The 14,947-nt window shown below is 37.7% G+C and overlaps 1 protein-coding gene across 22 annotated transcripts in view; it reads left to right on the top strand.

Annotated features, from left to right (window-relative positions):
* Positions 1-14,947, top strand: part of ptprk (protein tyrosine phosphatase receptor type K) — a 160,044-nt gene that overhangs the window by 102,253 nt on the left and 42,844 nt on the right. For all 22 annotated transcript variants that reach the window (XM_028440413.1, XM_028440429.1, XM_028440428.1 and 19 more), the window contains 5 exons: positions 10,466-10,648; positions 11,869-11,988; positions 13,189-13,298; positions 14,436-14,637; positions 14,715-14,820. In XM_028440413.1, the coding sequence (XP_028296214.1) occupies positions 10,466-10,648; positions 11,869-11,988; positions 13,189-13,298; positions 14,436-14,637; positions 14,715-14,820 (721 nt within the window). The remainder of the gene's footprint in view (positions 1-10,465; positions 10,649-11,868; positions 11,989-13,188; positions 13,299-14,435; positions 14,638-14,714; positions 14,821-14,947) is intronic.

Below are 14,947 nucleotides of genomic sequence, written 5' to 3'. Positions count from 1 at the left end.
ACCACTGGGAACAATATTCATATTATTAATTAGTATTTAATGTGCACGTCATAGCCATGGAACACAAAAGGTTAGGGACCGCTGGTGTAAATGTTAGAGAGATGAGCTTCACGAGTGTACTGTTGGGTCTGAGCGGCGGATCCACTAAAGCTTTAAGGGTGTTAAAACGTGTGCAAACATCACTCCACTCTAATAAGGAGTACAAACCCCAGGGAAACAGGACTGCGCCTCTTCTGCGTGTCACAATGCCTCCCTATGATGAATATGTAAAACAGGCAGATCTCATAAGGGGTGAAAAAAAGGGAGGAGGAAATGCAAATAAATAAACTCATTCAGTGCCAGCCATTTTCAGAATTTCTAGCCCCCTCAGTGCCAGCTGCTTTAGAGCATTTTGACTGATTTTTAAAGACCCACAAAATATTTTGTACTATGACAGTATGAGATTTGATTCAGATTCTGACAGATTAAAGTTTCAACTTTGATCAGAAAAAAAAAAATGTTTGTAGCTTCTTTCGTTCTTCCGTAATCAGCAGTTGAATAGAGGCAAGTTTTACACAAATCACCAGTTTCAGAGCTAAACGCTGAGAAAACAGGCTTTTTCTAGAAAAAAATATCTTAAGGGCTTTGAAGCAAATTTTGCTTTATTGAAATCTATATTATTTGAACATTGGTTTCCTTCTAAAAAAAATTACAACAATTATAATAACACTGACAAGGCTTTTGATGGCAAAATTATTATTATTTTGGCATCTGGCTCACAGTTGAATGTTTTGCTTACTGTATTTTTTATCTGCTACCCCCGTCAATCACACAGTTGTATCTTCCTCTTTCTCCCCACATGCAGAGATGACCCGTTTAGCACAGTTAGTTGATGGTTTTATCTCACGATTGCAACATTATCAATAATCCACTCAGGTCCACACATGTTCTGTGTTACTATGTGGTGCTGTGAGCTGCTGGATACTTCACAATATCATTTCATAGCGCCATATTCTCCCTCGTCCCTGCTTCTCATCAATGGCACTGAACGTTTGGATTTGAAATGACGAATTATCGCGTCAATGGCACTGAGTGAGTTAATGCAGTGTGCGCAATGCAATTCATCAAATCCAGAACTGTTTGCGGGGATTATTTTAGCACCGGAAAATAGTACGACCACAGGCAGGTGCAAACACACACGCAGAGATCAATGTTGACACAAAACACAGCGGAGATGGAAAAAAAGACTCCAGTGAACCTTTATAGTATAAGAACATAATTTAAATAAAACAATTGTCAATATTCATAACCACTGAAAGAAATTGCGTGAGGTGTGTGAGGGAGAGAAATGCAGCTGGAGTTCAGTGTGACTCCTTGAATGTCGCTTTGGACGCACGGCTCCAGGGAGCTCCTGCGTCTTCCTCTACATGTTTTGACTGTAAAACTCTTGTGTCGCGTTGATGGCATGAGTGTCAATTTACGCAGTGATGGAACAATGTTCACATCTGAGTGTGTGTGTGTCACAGCGCTGCAGGAGACACATTAGATTATGGGGGAAATAACATTAGGTTTTCAAGTTTTTTAAACAGCATTTTTATTTGTTTTTTTTTTTTTGTTTTCTACAGTGTTTGTGCAGCAGACAGAGGAGTCCATCTGCCTCCAATTTACCTTCTTCAAATGTCATTTTGTGCTTCTGAGCACTCACCTCCCCACGTTAAAGAGTAAAATTATGTTCATTTAAATAGGGCGGTCTCAACCACATCTGTACGTGCACATATTAGTGCCACAATGTTAGTGAATTCCCCACAGCAGGTGAAGAAATAGCGCCGCTAAAGAAATTAGGGACGCACCTGGTTTACACACTTTATTTCAGATCTTAGTGAATCCACCCCTGAATTTTTGAAGCAGCAGAAGAGACCCATTAGCAAGGCAGTAATGGTATTGTTTATTAACCTCAATCAAACCGTAAAGTGCTCTTCTAATCTCATGCCAAGTGCTATAAAAGCTGTTATACCCCACTGCAATGGGTCAATCCAATAACTCTTAGCAAGGCATCATGTATTTATTTAAAATCAGTTTAAAATTATTGATGGACCCTTTCTTGTATTCATGTTATAATAAAAATGGTGTTTATACAGATATTAAAAATATTTTGATCATATGTTCTTGTTTTTGCTTTCAAAGGTTCTATATGGTGCTGCGTTGATCCTTTCCCTTATTTATAGTGAAATGTTTTCCTTTAGCTCTCATAATGTAACCGTAATCAACCGAAAGGGTTTCCTTCATTTTTAATGAACTACCTAGCATTTCAGCATCACTTTTAGGTTTTATGTGTTGTCTAATTTGCGTTGATGCGAAAGCTGACTCACTTCACTTTAAACTGAATGTAGGCGTAGGGCGTGGCTCATGTGATTTAGATGAGGGAGTAGTTTTCCCTCTAGGCTTGTTATTTAGTGCCTAAATCCACTCATTCTAATGATGACAAACTAAATATAACATTTCAAATTATAAAAATATATGAAAACATGAAATGCAAAAAAAAAAAAAATTCAAATTGGATTACAATCCAAATTCTTATATATTTTCACTGTGGGAATTACTTTAAATTTATTGTTTATTTTTATTACTGTACACGCCTGTTATTGTGTGTTTTATGACCAAAGGGTATTTCTACCTGTACATCTCTTTATTAGTAGGCGTATCAAGGCGACTCCCATTCACAAACTCTTGCCTTTGCCCTTGGATCGGTGTCTGTATTGTGAGTGAGAAGCACGTGAATACAGTGTAGAAATTTCATTTAAATGCTAATCATCCCAGCCCGGCTCCTTTTGTTTAAAGAAACCAGCACCAGTAGTCATACAGAGACATACAGGAATGTACACACAAATCTCCCACCTTCACTAGCAACATTAGTTAATTAAAAACCAATAGAATTAATAAAGAACTGCGTAGACATCCCACAACCTGCTGAGTGATTATATAGTAACAGGATTCCTCCTCTTCCTCATTTCACGTTTGTCTTTGCACTCGTCTCTTTATATTTCCTTCTCCCGCTTCCTCTGTCTCTTCCCTCCAACTATTCTATATTTTCTCCTCTGTAGAGATCTTTTGCTTTTATTGCAAGGAGGAAAATAATCAACTTGAAGTGAAGAGTTGGAGTGTGACAGTGTGTGTCAGTGGTGTGCGTGTGTGTGGGGAGCTCTTGTAAGTGAAGAAAGTGATGAAGTAGCTTTTAATCTAAATCCTGAGTTTTCTGCTGAAAACCTCTCGGTCATGGCGGGTTAGACACACTCACACACGCGCGCGCACACACACCGGCGCTGTATTTCACGTATGTTGCACAAACTCAGCATCACTTGGATTTATGAAAGAATGGAACAGCAGGACAGCAAAACACACACTTTTCAAGCCCCCCAGTGCAAATGGAGGACACACACTATGTCCAATGTGCAGCTTTGAAACTTAAGGTGAACTCTGCACATGCACACACACACACACACAACACAGAGATAAACACAGTTTCACAGAAACTTGGTGACCACCGACGAAACATGGTTTGTGTTATAGTCGTTTATCAAGTGTGTTTATTACTCGGGTTGCAAAAGGCCAAGAAACATTCTGTAAATTTCCACAGGAACTTAAACTTGGGAATTTTGGGAATAGTCAGTAATATAAACTTTTCAAGGAAAATATTTACTATGATTTAGCAGAAATCAGGAGTAACTTATCGCTGATGCTGAAATTTCAAGACAATGTTAAAAAAAAAATAATAATAATATGACTCTACAACATGCGCAAGAATTCCGTTTTACCTGTTTTTTGGCATGTGCACATGGCAATAAACTTTATTCTGTTCTTTTCTATTCTAAATATAGGCCGACTTTAAATTCCCATAGAAAATTTCCAAATTTGAAAAGACATGGAATTTTGCAACTTCAGTTGAATTATGTTTTTTCAATTGTATTATGTGGATGGACGATAATATTTTAAAATGACTCCCAATTCCTGGTTAGTTCCCCCCCCAAAAAAAAAAAAAAATTTAAAATACATGTAAAACTTAAATTCTCGAGCTTAAGTTCCTGTGGAAATTTACAGAAAATATTCCATTCTTTAACAACCATAGTTTTAACATGTAAATTAACAGTTTTTTGATGCTACAACTTTCATTCAGAGAATTTAGTTTTGCATTTTGTTTGGCTGTTAGTGATTTATTAAGATTGTCAATGGAGATGATGAGAGGTGTAAAAGTGGTAGAGAGCTCCATGTTTAAATGAAGGTTTTGAGCTCATGTGGGAAAGCAGCGCGTTTGTAGATGGTGAGAATTAACATTCTTTAAATACAACAAACAAATATATGTATATATGTATATATATATATATATATATATATATATATATATATATATATATATATATATAAGCAAGCGAAATGGAATATGGGAGGCTGTCTGTGGGACGGACAATGCTGTGGGGAAAACAAAAAGAATAGCAAATGAAGTACAGCAAAGATGGACAAATAACTCGTGCAATATTTCCATTATTTTTTATTTATTTGTTCTAGAAATGTTGACTCTAGCAGAAAAGTTGCGTTCTCTCATCACCTTTCTGTCAGCCTACGTCTCAACATTAACTCGACATACATGCAGCCATCTGTGAGTAAAGCTGTGACTGTCAAATGTGCTCAATAAATATACAAGTATCCACCCCATCAGCTCCAGCCTTGGTGAATAAACCCCACGTTGCGTTTGCTAAACTCATCTGTGGTTGGTAGATTAACTCCAATGTGTGTTTGTGCTTGTATTTAAGCATGCAATGATAGCAGAGAGTGTGAGGAATCAGGCTCTTTTTGTGTGTTTTTATTTATTTTTTTTCCAATAAACATTCTTATCTGTTGTGGTGTTGTTTTTTTTTATTTCCTGACATCTCCTAAGCCTCAGTTTGTTGATTTAAACTGTTTTAAGTGTTGAGTTTTTTTTTTAATTGGACCCAAAGCATTTCTCTCTGATCACACCAAAGTGTGTGTTTGTTGTGTTTGTTCTCTGCACCACAATTTCAAAGACTTTATGGAAAATGGCTTTTGGCTCCAGATGCCTTAGTGGTTAATTTTTTACAATTGGCTTTTTCACGACCAAAAGGAGAATCCAATTACACATTTAAAAACAAGGCGCAATGCAAATGTGCTCTTCTTGTGTGCTTAAATAGGAAGAGGCAAAAATTGGAGTTGGCAACAGAAGGAATGTTGAGTTGCATTTGTCTTCGTCATGACAGAGGAAGGATTACCAAGAACTAATTGGACAGATTATGTTGGATTTAGCTGCATTTCCTGTCAACCTTTTCTGTTTTACCTCCTCCTCAGCCTTCACCCTTTCCTCTCCTCTGTGTTATCCTATGCTCTCTCTCTCTCTCTCTCTGTACATTTGGTGGTTTCTTTGAATGCTTTATTGGGAGAGATGGCATTGCTTCTTGCTTTAAGCGTAGCTCTCTTTTATTTAGTTCCCTTTGTCTTTGTTTTCCAGCCTCTGGATTGTGCTGATATGAAGCTTTTCTGTCGTCTGCGTTATTGTTGGTGTTTATTGGTATTGTTGTTATTTTCAAAGCTCCATCTGTGGAGAACAAAGCCTTTTAGTTCCAACATGAATCCACCCGTTTGTCTAGCAGAGGAGGGGAAGGGGACAAGGCTGCCTCTGTGGTTCGTGGATGGACCCGTCTGACTCTGGTCCCTTTCCAGGGTATCATCCCTCCCCGCTCCACCTCTCCATCCCTCTCTTCTCTTCCCCTCCTCTATCTATCCCTCGCTCCCCGCAGACCCACTTTCTTGCTTTCTCATATCTCTTTGTTTTAACACTGTTCTGTATTCCAACTCCATGAAGCTCTTTTTGACTTTCTAGTTTCACCTTTCTTTCTTCTCTTCACAATTCTTTTCTTAAATTAATGTTTCCCTTTCTCCCCTACTAATTATTTTACATTGTTCCTTCCTTCCATCCTTTCTTTCTTTCTTTCTTTCTTTCTTTCTTTCTTTCTTTCTTTCTTTCTTTTGCTTTAATTCTTTCTTTTGCTTTAATTCTTCCTTCCTTCTTTGTTATCTCTCTGCCCAGTCTTGGCTGTTCACCTGCTTTCACACACACACACACACACACACATGGGTCATGAGGGACTATGCTTTTGAAATTATAGTCTTGTGTTTGTGTGGTGAAGAGATAAATCTGCGGTCACTTTGTGGTAAACTACCTTTCATTTAGGGTTGAATGAAAGTCTTTACATTGGATGCTCAAAGGTTAGTGTTTGTGTTGCTGTACGACAAATATCTAAGAAATGATCTTTGTGTCCTTCGAGCTGTGTGTGTGTGTGTGTGTGTGTGTGTGTGTGTGTAGTCGTGTGTGTGTGTGTGTGTGTGTGTGTAGTCGTGTGTGTGTGTAGTCGTGTGTATGTGTGTGTAGTCGTGTGTGTGTGTGTGTGTGTGTGTGTGTGTGTGTGTGTGTGTGTGTGTGTGTGTGTGTGTGTGTGTGTGTGTGTGTGTGTGTGTGTGTGTGCGTGCGTGCGCGCGCGTGTGTTGGAGGCAGCTAGTCGTATATTTAGTTTTAATTTAATGTTGAAGATCCTTCAGCAACGTTGGCATCGGAAGACCCTGAAATCAATACAATTTATTACCCTGCCGTGTGTGTGTGTCCATCCTAATAGCTTGGTTTATGATGGGGATCAACAGTATTGATTAGAACGAGTGGGGGAGACAGAGGAAGAGTGAGAATAAGATAGAAAAGGAGGTATAGACGGGCAGGCCTCCTTCCTGCTCCATTTAAATGTCAACCATCCAATAACAGCTTGGAGGGAAAATGAAATGCCCTGACCTCTATATAATAACACACACCCACACACAGCCTGACAAAAATATTTGCTCAGCAGACGATTAGACAAGCATGCCTCCTCATTCTGTGTGTTTATATGTCGCGTCATTACCGGGATATTTATTTTTAAATGATTCCGTGTAACTTCGACATGTTGGCGTACTGAGCACAGTGTGGGTGTCTCGGCCTTGGAGCTCACAACAGTTTGCCCTTGACGATACTGTCTCATTATGGGAAGTTTTACTATTGACAAACACACACATGGTTCAACCATCTCTACCCTGATTTAATCTCGGTTCTTCCTCAAAATAAAGCATTTTTTTCCCATGTGTGCTCACATACTAACAGCGCTTGTGTGTGTGAGTGACAGGAAGATAATGGGTTGTCAGGAGAAAAGACAAGTTTGTGTCCTTGTGTTGTCTCCTCTGAGGGAAAAGCACAGACCAGGAACATCCTGTGGGTGTTATTTAAGGCAGGTTGTTTATAACTTCAAATGAAAAACATGCAACAATGCTCGCACTTTACGTAAAATTAAAAAAAAAATAAATAAACAAGATATAAGGTTTAATTACAGTGGAAGGCAAAAATATTCAAAGTTTTTTTTTTTTCTCACATTATAGGTGCGAAAGTATAATGTTTTATTATGCTCCACAGGGAAGGATGAGAATTTACCAAATAATTTGTTTATTTATTTTTATTTATTTATTTATTTATTTTTAAATGCATAATTGTTTATTAATAATAATCAAATCAAATCATCAATCAAATTCATATAGCACTTTTTTGGGTAACTCAAAGCCACTTTAAATAAAGATATGAAGAATGAAATGATAAAAATTGTTATTGTTTATTACATTTTTGTTCTTCCTGAAGAATTTTGCTGTGTTGCTGTAGAAGCAGTGAAAAAAGGGACTTTAATTACCACCGTAATCATCCATTTCTGACATTTCAAAAGAAAAAAAACATTATTAACTAATTGAGGTTTAGATATCTCTGCTCCTCCAAATACACAAATTAATAAAAAAAATTCACAGTTTTCCCACGCTAGAAAGAACTTTTCATTTTTACAAAATTCTGCAAATTAAATAAAAATTGGTATAAGTATAATTCCTACAGGGACTGATGTTTGCTACTTATTGCTCAGATATTGTCGGTGCCTTCCATACTTTATATATCATTTATACGTGTCAGTGCAAACCAGGCACATCACTGTTGAAATTGCTTGTATTCCCACCTGTAATCTGTGGCCCACTTGTGATCAAACTGCTCCATATTTGACCCCTGAAGTAAAATGAGTTTCACACCCCTAGTCTGGAGTCGAACATTTTTGTCCATTTAATGGCTCCAGCTCAGTCACACTGGAAGGAGAACATCTGGGAACAACCTGATGTCTGTGTTGGTCTGTCACATAAAGTCTTTTGTTATGAGTACTTTTGTAAGATGGACTACCAATCCTAAGAAATAATGTAAGAAACTTTTAATCATTTTACTAGTAATGCATTTCACTGCAGTCACTAGGTATTAGTATCAGTGTTGGGGTCAATTATTTTAAAAATCTGTTGCTGTCATAATCGTAATTAAATTGTAATTGAGTTTAGATAATTGACTTTGCCATGAGCATTCTCTAAAAATTGTCAATTATAATTTAACGCAAAACTGGGGAACCATGTTACAGTTCTGTGTACAGTTCTACACACAGTATGTAGGTAACAAATATAAAAATAGGTTTCATATCTAGCTTTCCCACATTTTACCAATTTAAAATCAATGGGTATACCTGCACAAAAAAGGCTCAGATGCCCACACCAAAAATATCAATACCGATATTTTCATTAATTAGGAAGCATAACAAGGTAACCAATAGATAGGAAATAAATTTAATGATAGATATTTGGTTTTACTAGTATATTTTACGGCTGATTTAGGACCCATTAATTGGAATTGAACATTAGTAATTGAGAACGTAATTGTAATTGACTTTCTGAGGATAAAAAAATAACGAATTTACCTGTAAATGGAAAAAAATGCTGTTCAGTGTAATTGTAATTGAACATGGGTAATTTAAATGGTAATTGTATCTAAAAAATGTAATTGTCCCCAACCCTGATTAGTATAGATACAGTTGTAACAATATATTGATCTACTTTTGAGAGGAAAATATCCCCAACAGTGATTAATGGATCCTCAGTGTTTTTTTATTTATTTATTTATTTATTTTTTATCTTGTCTGCACATGCTGTCAAAGGTCAACACTACAAGAAGTGCAATCATTATGAGACAGAAATCCATGTTTTGTTATAATTGTGCTTAATTGTGACCATCACCAGCCCTCCCTAAGGAAGGGTAAGAAATCTTTTATTAGAGGGAGGATATAAAAAGGGAGAGGGGAAAGGGAGCAGGGAGGAGAGACTCAAGGTAGGAAATAGAAAGGGTGGGGAGAATAGATTGTTTTACAGTGAGGATGAGATGTGAAGTTGTAGAATATATTGTGCTTATTGTGTTGTGTAATCAAGTCCGTATAGTGACAAGTGTGAAGCTTAGCTATAATGGTGGTGGCTGTGGACAGGGGGAATGAGTGAATGGTAGTACCTAAAGCAGGTATTTGGGATTAACGTGTCTAAAGTTAAGCCCAGTATGAGTTTTATCCCACATCCCAAGGCGTGCCAGTGCATCGTATACCAGTATATGAGCAAAAAACCGCTACCGCAAACCCAGGAACTGCCCCGGGCCCGCAGATGCAGCCAGGCCAGCAGAAAGAGTGGGGGCCAGGGAGCCCCAGGCCACCCCCCCCACGGCCAAGCAACCCCCCAGACGCCCCCAAGATCCCAGGCTGAGAGGCAGCCACCGCCCCCCACACACACATCTGAGGAAGCCCCAAGCAGCCGAGCACCCAGCGCATCCCGCCACCGACCCCAACCCCAAGGCCCCCCCGCCCCCCGCCCGCCCCCCCCCCCCCCCCCCACCCACACCCAAGCACCCAATCCTCAATCCTCAAAGTGTTAAAACACTCAGTGTCTCCATGTCACGGTAGTCCGTCGACCTTTAAAAGGCCAGGAACGCTGAAGTAGGTAAAGATTTGTGTGGATGTACGGCCTGGCAAGAATGAAGTCATGTAAACAGCTGGAAAAGGAAGGGTTTGACTTGATGTTGGTGGTGTTTCCTGTATGACTGTGTGTATGTGTGAGTAGGAACCAACAGGGGGTTATTGATCCAGTTAAATGAGCCAGTTAAGGTAATTAAATCTCTGGGCAGCAAGAAGAGAAAGTAGATTATATTGACAATATAACTGCCTGAATACACATAAGCCAAAGATGTGCCTTGAAGAAGTTATTGCATTTGAGAAACGCTTTAATGGCAGCACAGAGCAGACAGAGAAGTGTCTGTTAAAGCCATTTTTTATGCTGGGTTAATGCTGACCATGCATTTCTGCTCCTTTTTTTTGGCAACACACAGTGCTTTTCCATCAAAATCAGTAAACAGGCCATTCCTCCGCCTCAAAGTTTGCTCACACCTGCTCATTAATCACAGCTTAAGTCTTTCTAAATACACTACAATCACCACTTTGTAAAATAATAATTCAGTAATGTCTTTGTATTTGTGGCAAATGTTCTACTTTGATCAAGCCTTTTTACTTTCTATCTGCAGAACCCATGAGAACGCCCAAGAGACTGAAGATCGCTGAGACCAGGTCTCGTTTGATCGCAGTGGACTGGGAATCTCTGGGCTACAATATCACCCGATGTCATACTTTCAACGTCACCATCTGTTACCACTACAAGACTGCCAACAACCGCAGCAAGGCCGACTGCTTAGACATGGATCCTAAAGGTAGCGCTCTGCACCGAGGCTGACTGCCTTTATGTTAGATGCCTTTGTAGCTGATAGAATACAGATGTTAAAGGATGCTTTGTTTTCATTTAGAGCAGAGGTGGACAGCTTTGATCACAGTGGGTCACAATCAAAAACATGAGATTGTCTGATTCGAGAATTCACATTAGCATATAGAATGAAGACCAATCTGTCATTTATATTGTATATTTTAGTTTTTTTCTGCTATTTTGTGTGTTTTTGTTGTCATTTTGTGTATTTATGTTTATGTTTGTGTGTTCTTGGTATCATTTAGCATATTTCTCTCTCATTTGGTGTTTTTTGGTGTCATTTAGGCAAGGCAAGGCAAATGTATTTGTATAGCACATTTCATACCCAAGGTAATTGTGCTTTACATGATTAAAACATTAAATCAGTAATAATCTGATTGATAATCTCCCTCTGTCATACGCAGTAAAGTAAGAGTGCCTTTAATTTGGATTTAAAAATGTTCACATTGGATGCTGACTTCAGCTATGCTGGAGTACACATTGTTTTCTCTATTTGTGTGTTTTTGTTGTAGATTTGTGCATTTATGTTGTTTTTTGTGTGTTCTTGGTATCATTTAGTATATATTTTTCTCATTTGGTGGGTTTTTGGTGTCATTTAGTACATTGTTCTCTCTTTTTTTGTGTTTTTGTTGTAGATTTGTGTGTTTTTGGCATCATTTAGCATATTTTTATCTCAGTTTGTGTGATTTTGTTGTAGTTTTGGACATTATTTCTGTATTTTTATAGTCTTCTGTCATTTTGTATGTTTTTGAAGTCATTTTTGGGAGCTGCACAAATTTAGACCAAGGGCCAATAGTTGCCCATGTCTGATGTAGAGGGTGATAATGGACTATATGTGTAATATTTTATCAGCATAACATTAAAAAACTAGGTTTTAGATATTAGAAAATAAATATGAAAATGTTTTCTCATGTATTTGTTATTAAATAAACTTTATTTTGTTTGTCTTTAATATATTACGATTTGAGTTTATTTCAGTACACAATCATGTAAAAAGGTCAAATGTAACTATTTCAGAGACCTAAAGACATGTTATCTATTTCTCTTACTGGGCCTTTTTATGACCTTTGTTAATTGACAGACAAGAAAGCGTCAGAATACGTACTAATATCAGTGTGTGAATAAGTTTGTCAAACAGTTGATGAGCTTTTCCATTTTTCTCCCTTTCAGCACCTCGTCACATAGTGGGCAACCTGCCCCCCTACACTAACGTCAGCCTGAAGATGATCCTGACCAACCCTGAAGGGAGGAAGGAAAGCGACGAGACCGTCATACAGACTGACGAAGACGGTACTAACACACAAAATACATTTATATATGATTTTTTTTTATATATTTAGATGACTACAGTTATTGCCTCTTGAGAACCAACTTTTCTCTCCAATTTTTCAATCAACCAATCAAACTTTATTTATGAGGTGCTCTTCGTACAAACATTGTTACAGTTTAGTACTTTGAAGGTGAATAACAAAGACAAACAAACGTGGATGTTAGTTGTTGGTCTGTATCTCTTCTGTCCTTAGAGCTACTATACTGGTTCCCAGAGATTTTATAGAATACATTGTGACCTTTTTAATGACACCTCACGTGTTAAAATGGGATAATGGAAACTCTGTTTTTAAGCTAAGACTAAATCAGGAATTCAACTAAATGTCAAGGTTATGGAAAATCAGTAAAAAAAAATGTTATGAACACATCTATATACTATAATCTCAAGTCAGAGTGAAATTAAACCTAAGAAAAGACACGAAAATGCTTTATCAACTTTGGCTAATCATTCACTAGCTTGTTAGCATTTTGTGTCCATTCAAAACTCTGCACCTCATTTTTTTTTGGGCACTGGGGTTGCCAATGTATTTGTGTATATATACACACTTTTCCTTCACTCTCTTTTTGTATTTATTTATAAATTACCCCATGTTATTTATTTATTTTATTAAGACCAAACTATAACATTTACGTATTTACTTATTGTATTTTTTCCCCATCTTACCCCTGTACACAAACGCACGCACACAAACATACTGTGCATTATAATGTGTAGAATTTGTAAATATTTGTAAACATTGTTTTGAGTGTCAGTGAATTATTATTTTGTCTTTGTTTTGTATGATGAAAAAACAAAAAAAAACCTGCCTTAAAGCATATTTTCTTGTTGAAAATGAATCCATTGTAATGTTCTATAAAATTTAGTAAATTTAACAAATAAGTACAGTATTTCAGTTGATTTTGTTATCACAGGAGAGCAGACAGTGATAACTTGCATTGCTATGTTTATTTCAGTGAAACCCTTTGGTTATCCACTCTGGGAAAATGTAATATCAACTAAAAATTACAAACTAAAAACCTCTTTACAATGTTCTAAAGTGTAAGTTGTTGTTTCAACTTCAAAGTGTTAGGTAACCCTAATAAAAGTTCCCTGCATGGTTCTAAGTGGAATAGTTGTGTTTCTGATAATCCATTATATTTCATTGTGTTCTGTGTTAACAGTTCCTGGTCCAGTTCCCAGCCAGTCATTGAAAGCCACTCCATCAGAAGAAACAATAAGTCTTCATTGGAAGGAACCATCAGAGCCTAATGGGGTCATTATACAGTATGAGGTATGAACTGGTGAACAGAGCATAAACTATGGTACTCATAAGTGTTTCTTTGAAATGTGTTTGAACTAGGGATCGACCGATATAGATTTTTAGGGCCGATGCCGATTTTTTTTTCCCATCAGCCTTAGGCGATGATCGATACGGACTGCCAATTTACTTGAGCTGATATTTGGAGCCGATACTACTTTTGCTCCCTCAAGTTACATCATAAAAATCACACAATGATGATAACAAATGGTACAAGTCTCAATTTTTTAAAAAGGAACATTTATTGAAATGAACAAAGGTGAGGTAGAATGACACCAAGTAAAAAATATTTAACAAATGATAAAAGGGGATGTTGAACAAAAAGACATTTCATGAAATATTATGAAAAAGAACTGTTCTTCCTTGTCCTGAAAATAGCTTTGACAAAAGTTGGCCTGACTGAAGATGTATTTTATTAACAGATTATTGAGTATATAGATGTATAATTATAGTATCAAACACAAAAAGAAACCATGAATAATAGTCCATTCCAACACAACCCCAGAACATAAATTAACAGAGGAAAATAATGTGATGTCAGATATGCATTAAGCAACAAACTGTTCAAGTTTCTGTCCTATATTGCATCAACATTAACAGGAATGAATACTCAAACAAATAGTAAACTGCTTCTGAAAGTTTTAAAAACTCTCCTTCTCATCGCAGCGTTCTCATATCGCTGTAATGTTTGTATCCCACTGAGTGAGAAGCAGAGAGGGAGGGAGAGAGAAACACACACACACACACGCGCGCGCCAAACCTCCAGCCAGCTGCTTGTTAAATACAACTGCGACAACAACATGGAACCACGGAACAACGTCAGCTAAGTTAAAAAGTTAAAAGATGCTTTGAAAGTTTAAAACTTGCTGTTGAGGTTGAAGAGCTTCCTTCATGTTCTGCTAGTGGGGGGAGGGGCTCTGCATTCTGCTGCCTCTGTCTCCAGCAACACGGAGTAGCCTGTGGCAGCCGCTCTGTAAATAAAGCAGATTGGCGAACGCAGCAGCGGGCATCGGCCGATGCCGATAGACGTAAAACACTCAAAAATCGGCCGATTAATCAGTCGATCACTAGTTTAAACATGAACTTTGGTCTTTGTGTTCACCACTTCAGATCAGCTACATCGCCGTGCGGTCCTTTGACCCCTCGGTGCCTCTACAGCGACCCGGGCTCACAGTGTCTCTGCCCTCAAACGTTAGCCATCATGTGTTTTACCAACTGCACCCAGGGGTCACCTACCAGCTGTCCATACGGGCCTCCACTTCTAAAGGCTTTGGTTCAGCCACAACAGTCAACGTGACCACAAATATCTCAGGTAGAAATCACTCTTTAATCTTTGGATAACTTAGTGATGTATTTAAACTAACGCTGTGTGTGTGTTTTTTATTACAGCTCCAACAATAGATGAGTATGATGGCTCTGAGGCGTTTCTAAATGAAACTGCCACCACCATCACTGTGCTGCTCAAACCAGCCCAAGCTAAGGGAGCCCCTATAAGGTTAATTAGGATTTCATCACTCTTATTGTGTTTTTCTTTTTAAGTATTCATTTTTTTAACCAATGCTACTTTTTTACCTGCCTTTGAATAAGGTTTTGTACCTTAATTCATTAGTTTACACGAGGGG

This window comes from Gouania willdenowi, chromosome 24 (assembly GCF_900634775.1).
Source record: "Gouania willdenowi chromosome 24, fGouWil2.1, whole genome shotgun sequence".
NCBI classification, from domain to species: Eukaryota; Metazoa; Chordata; class Actinopteri; order Blenniiformes; family Gobiesocidae; genus Gouania; species Gouania willdenowi.
Note: the sequence above shows the minus strand (reverse complement) of the source record. Positions and strands in the feature narration are given on the sequence as shown.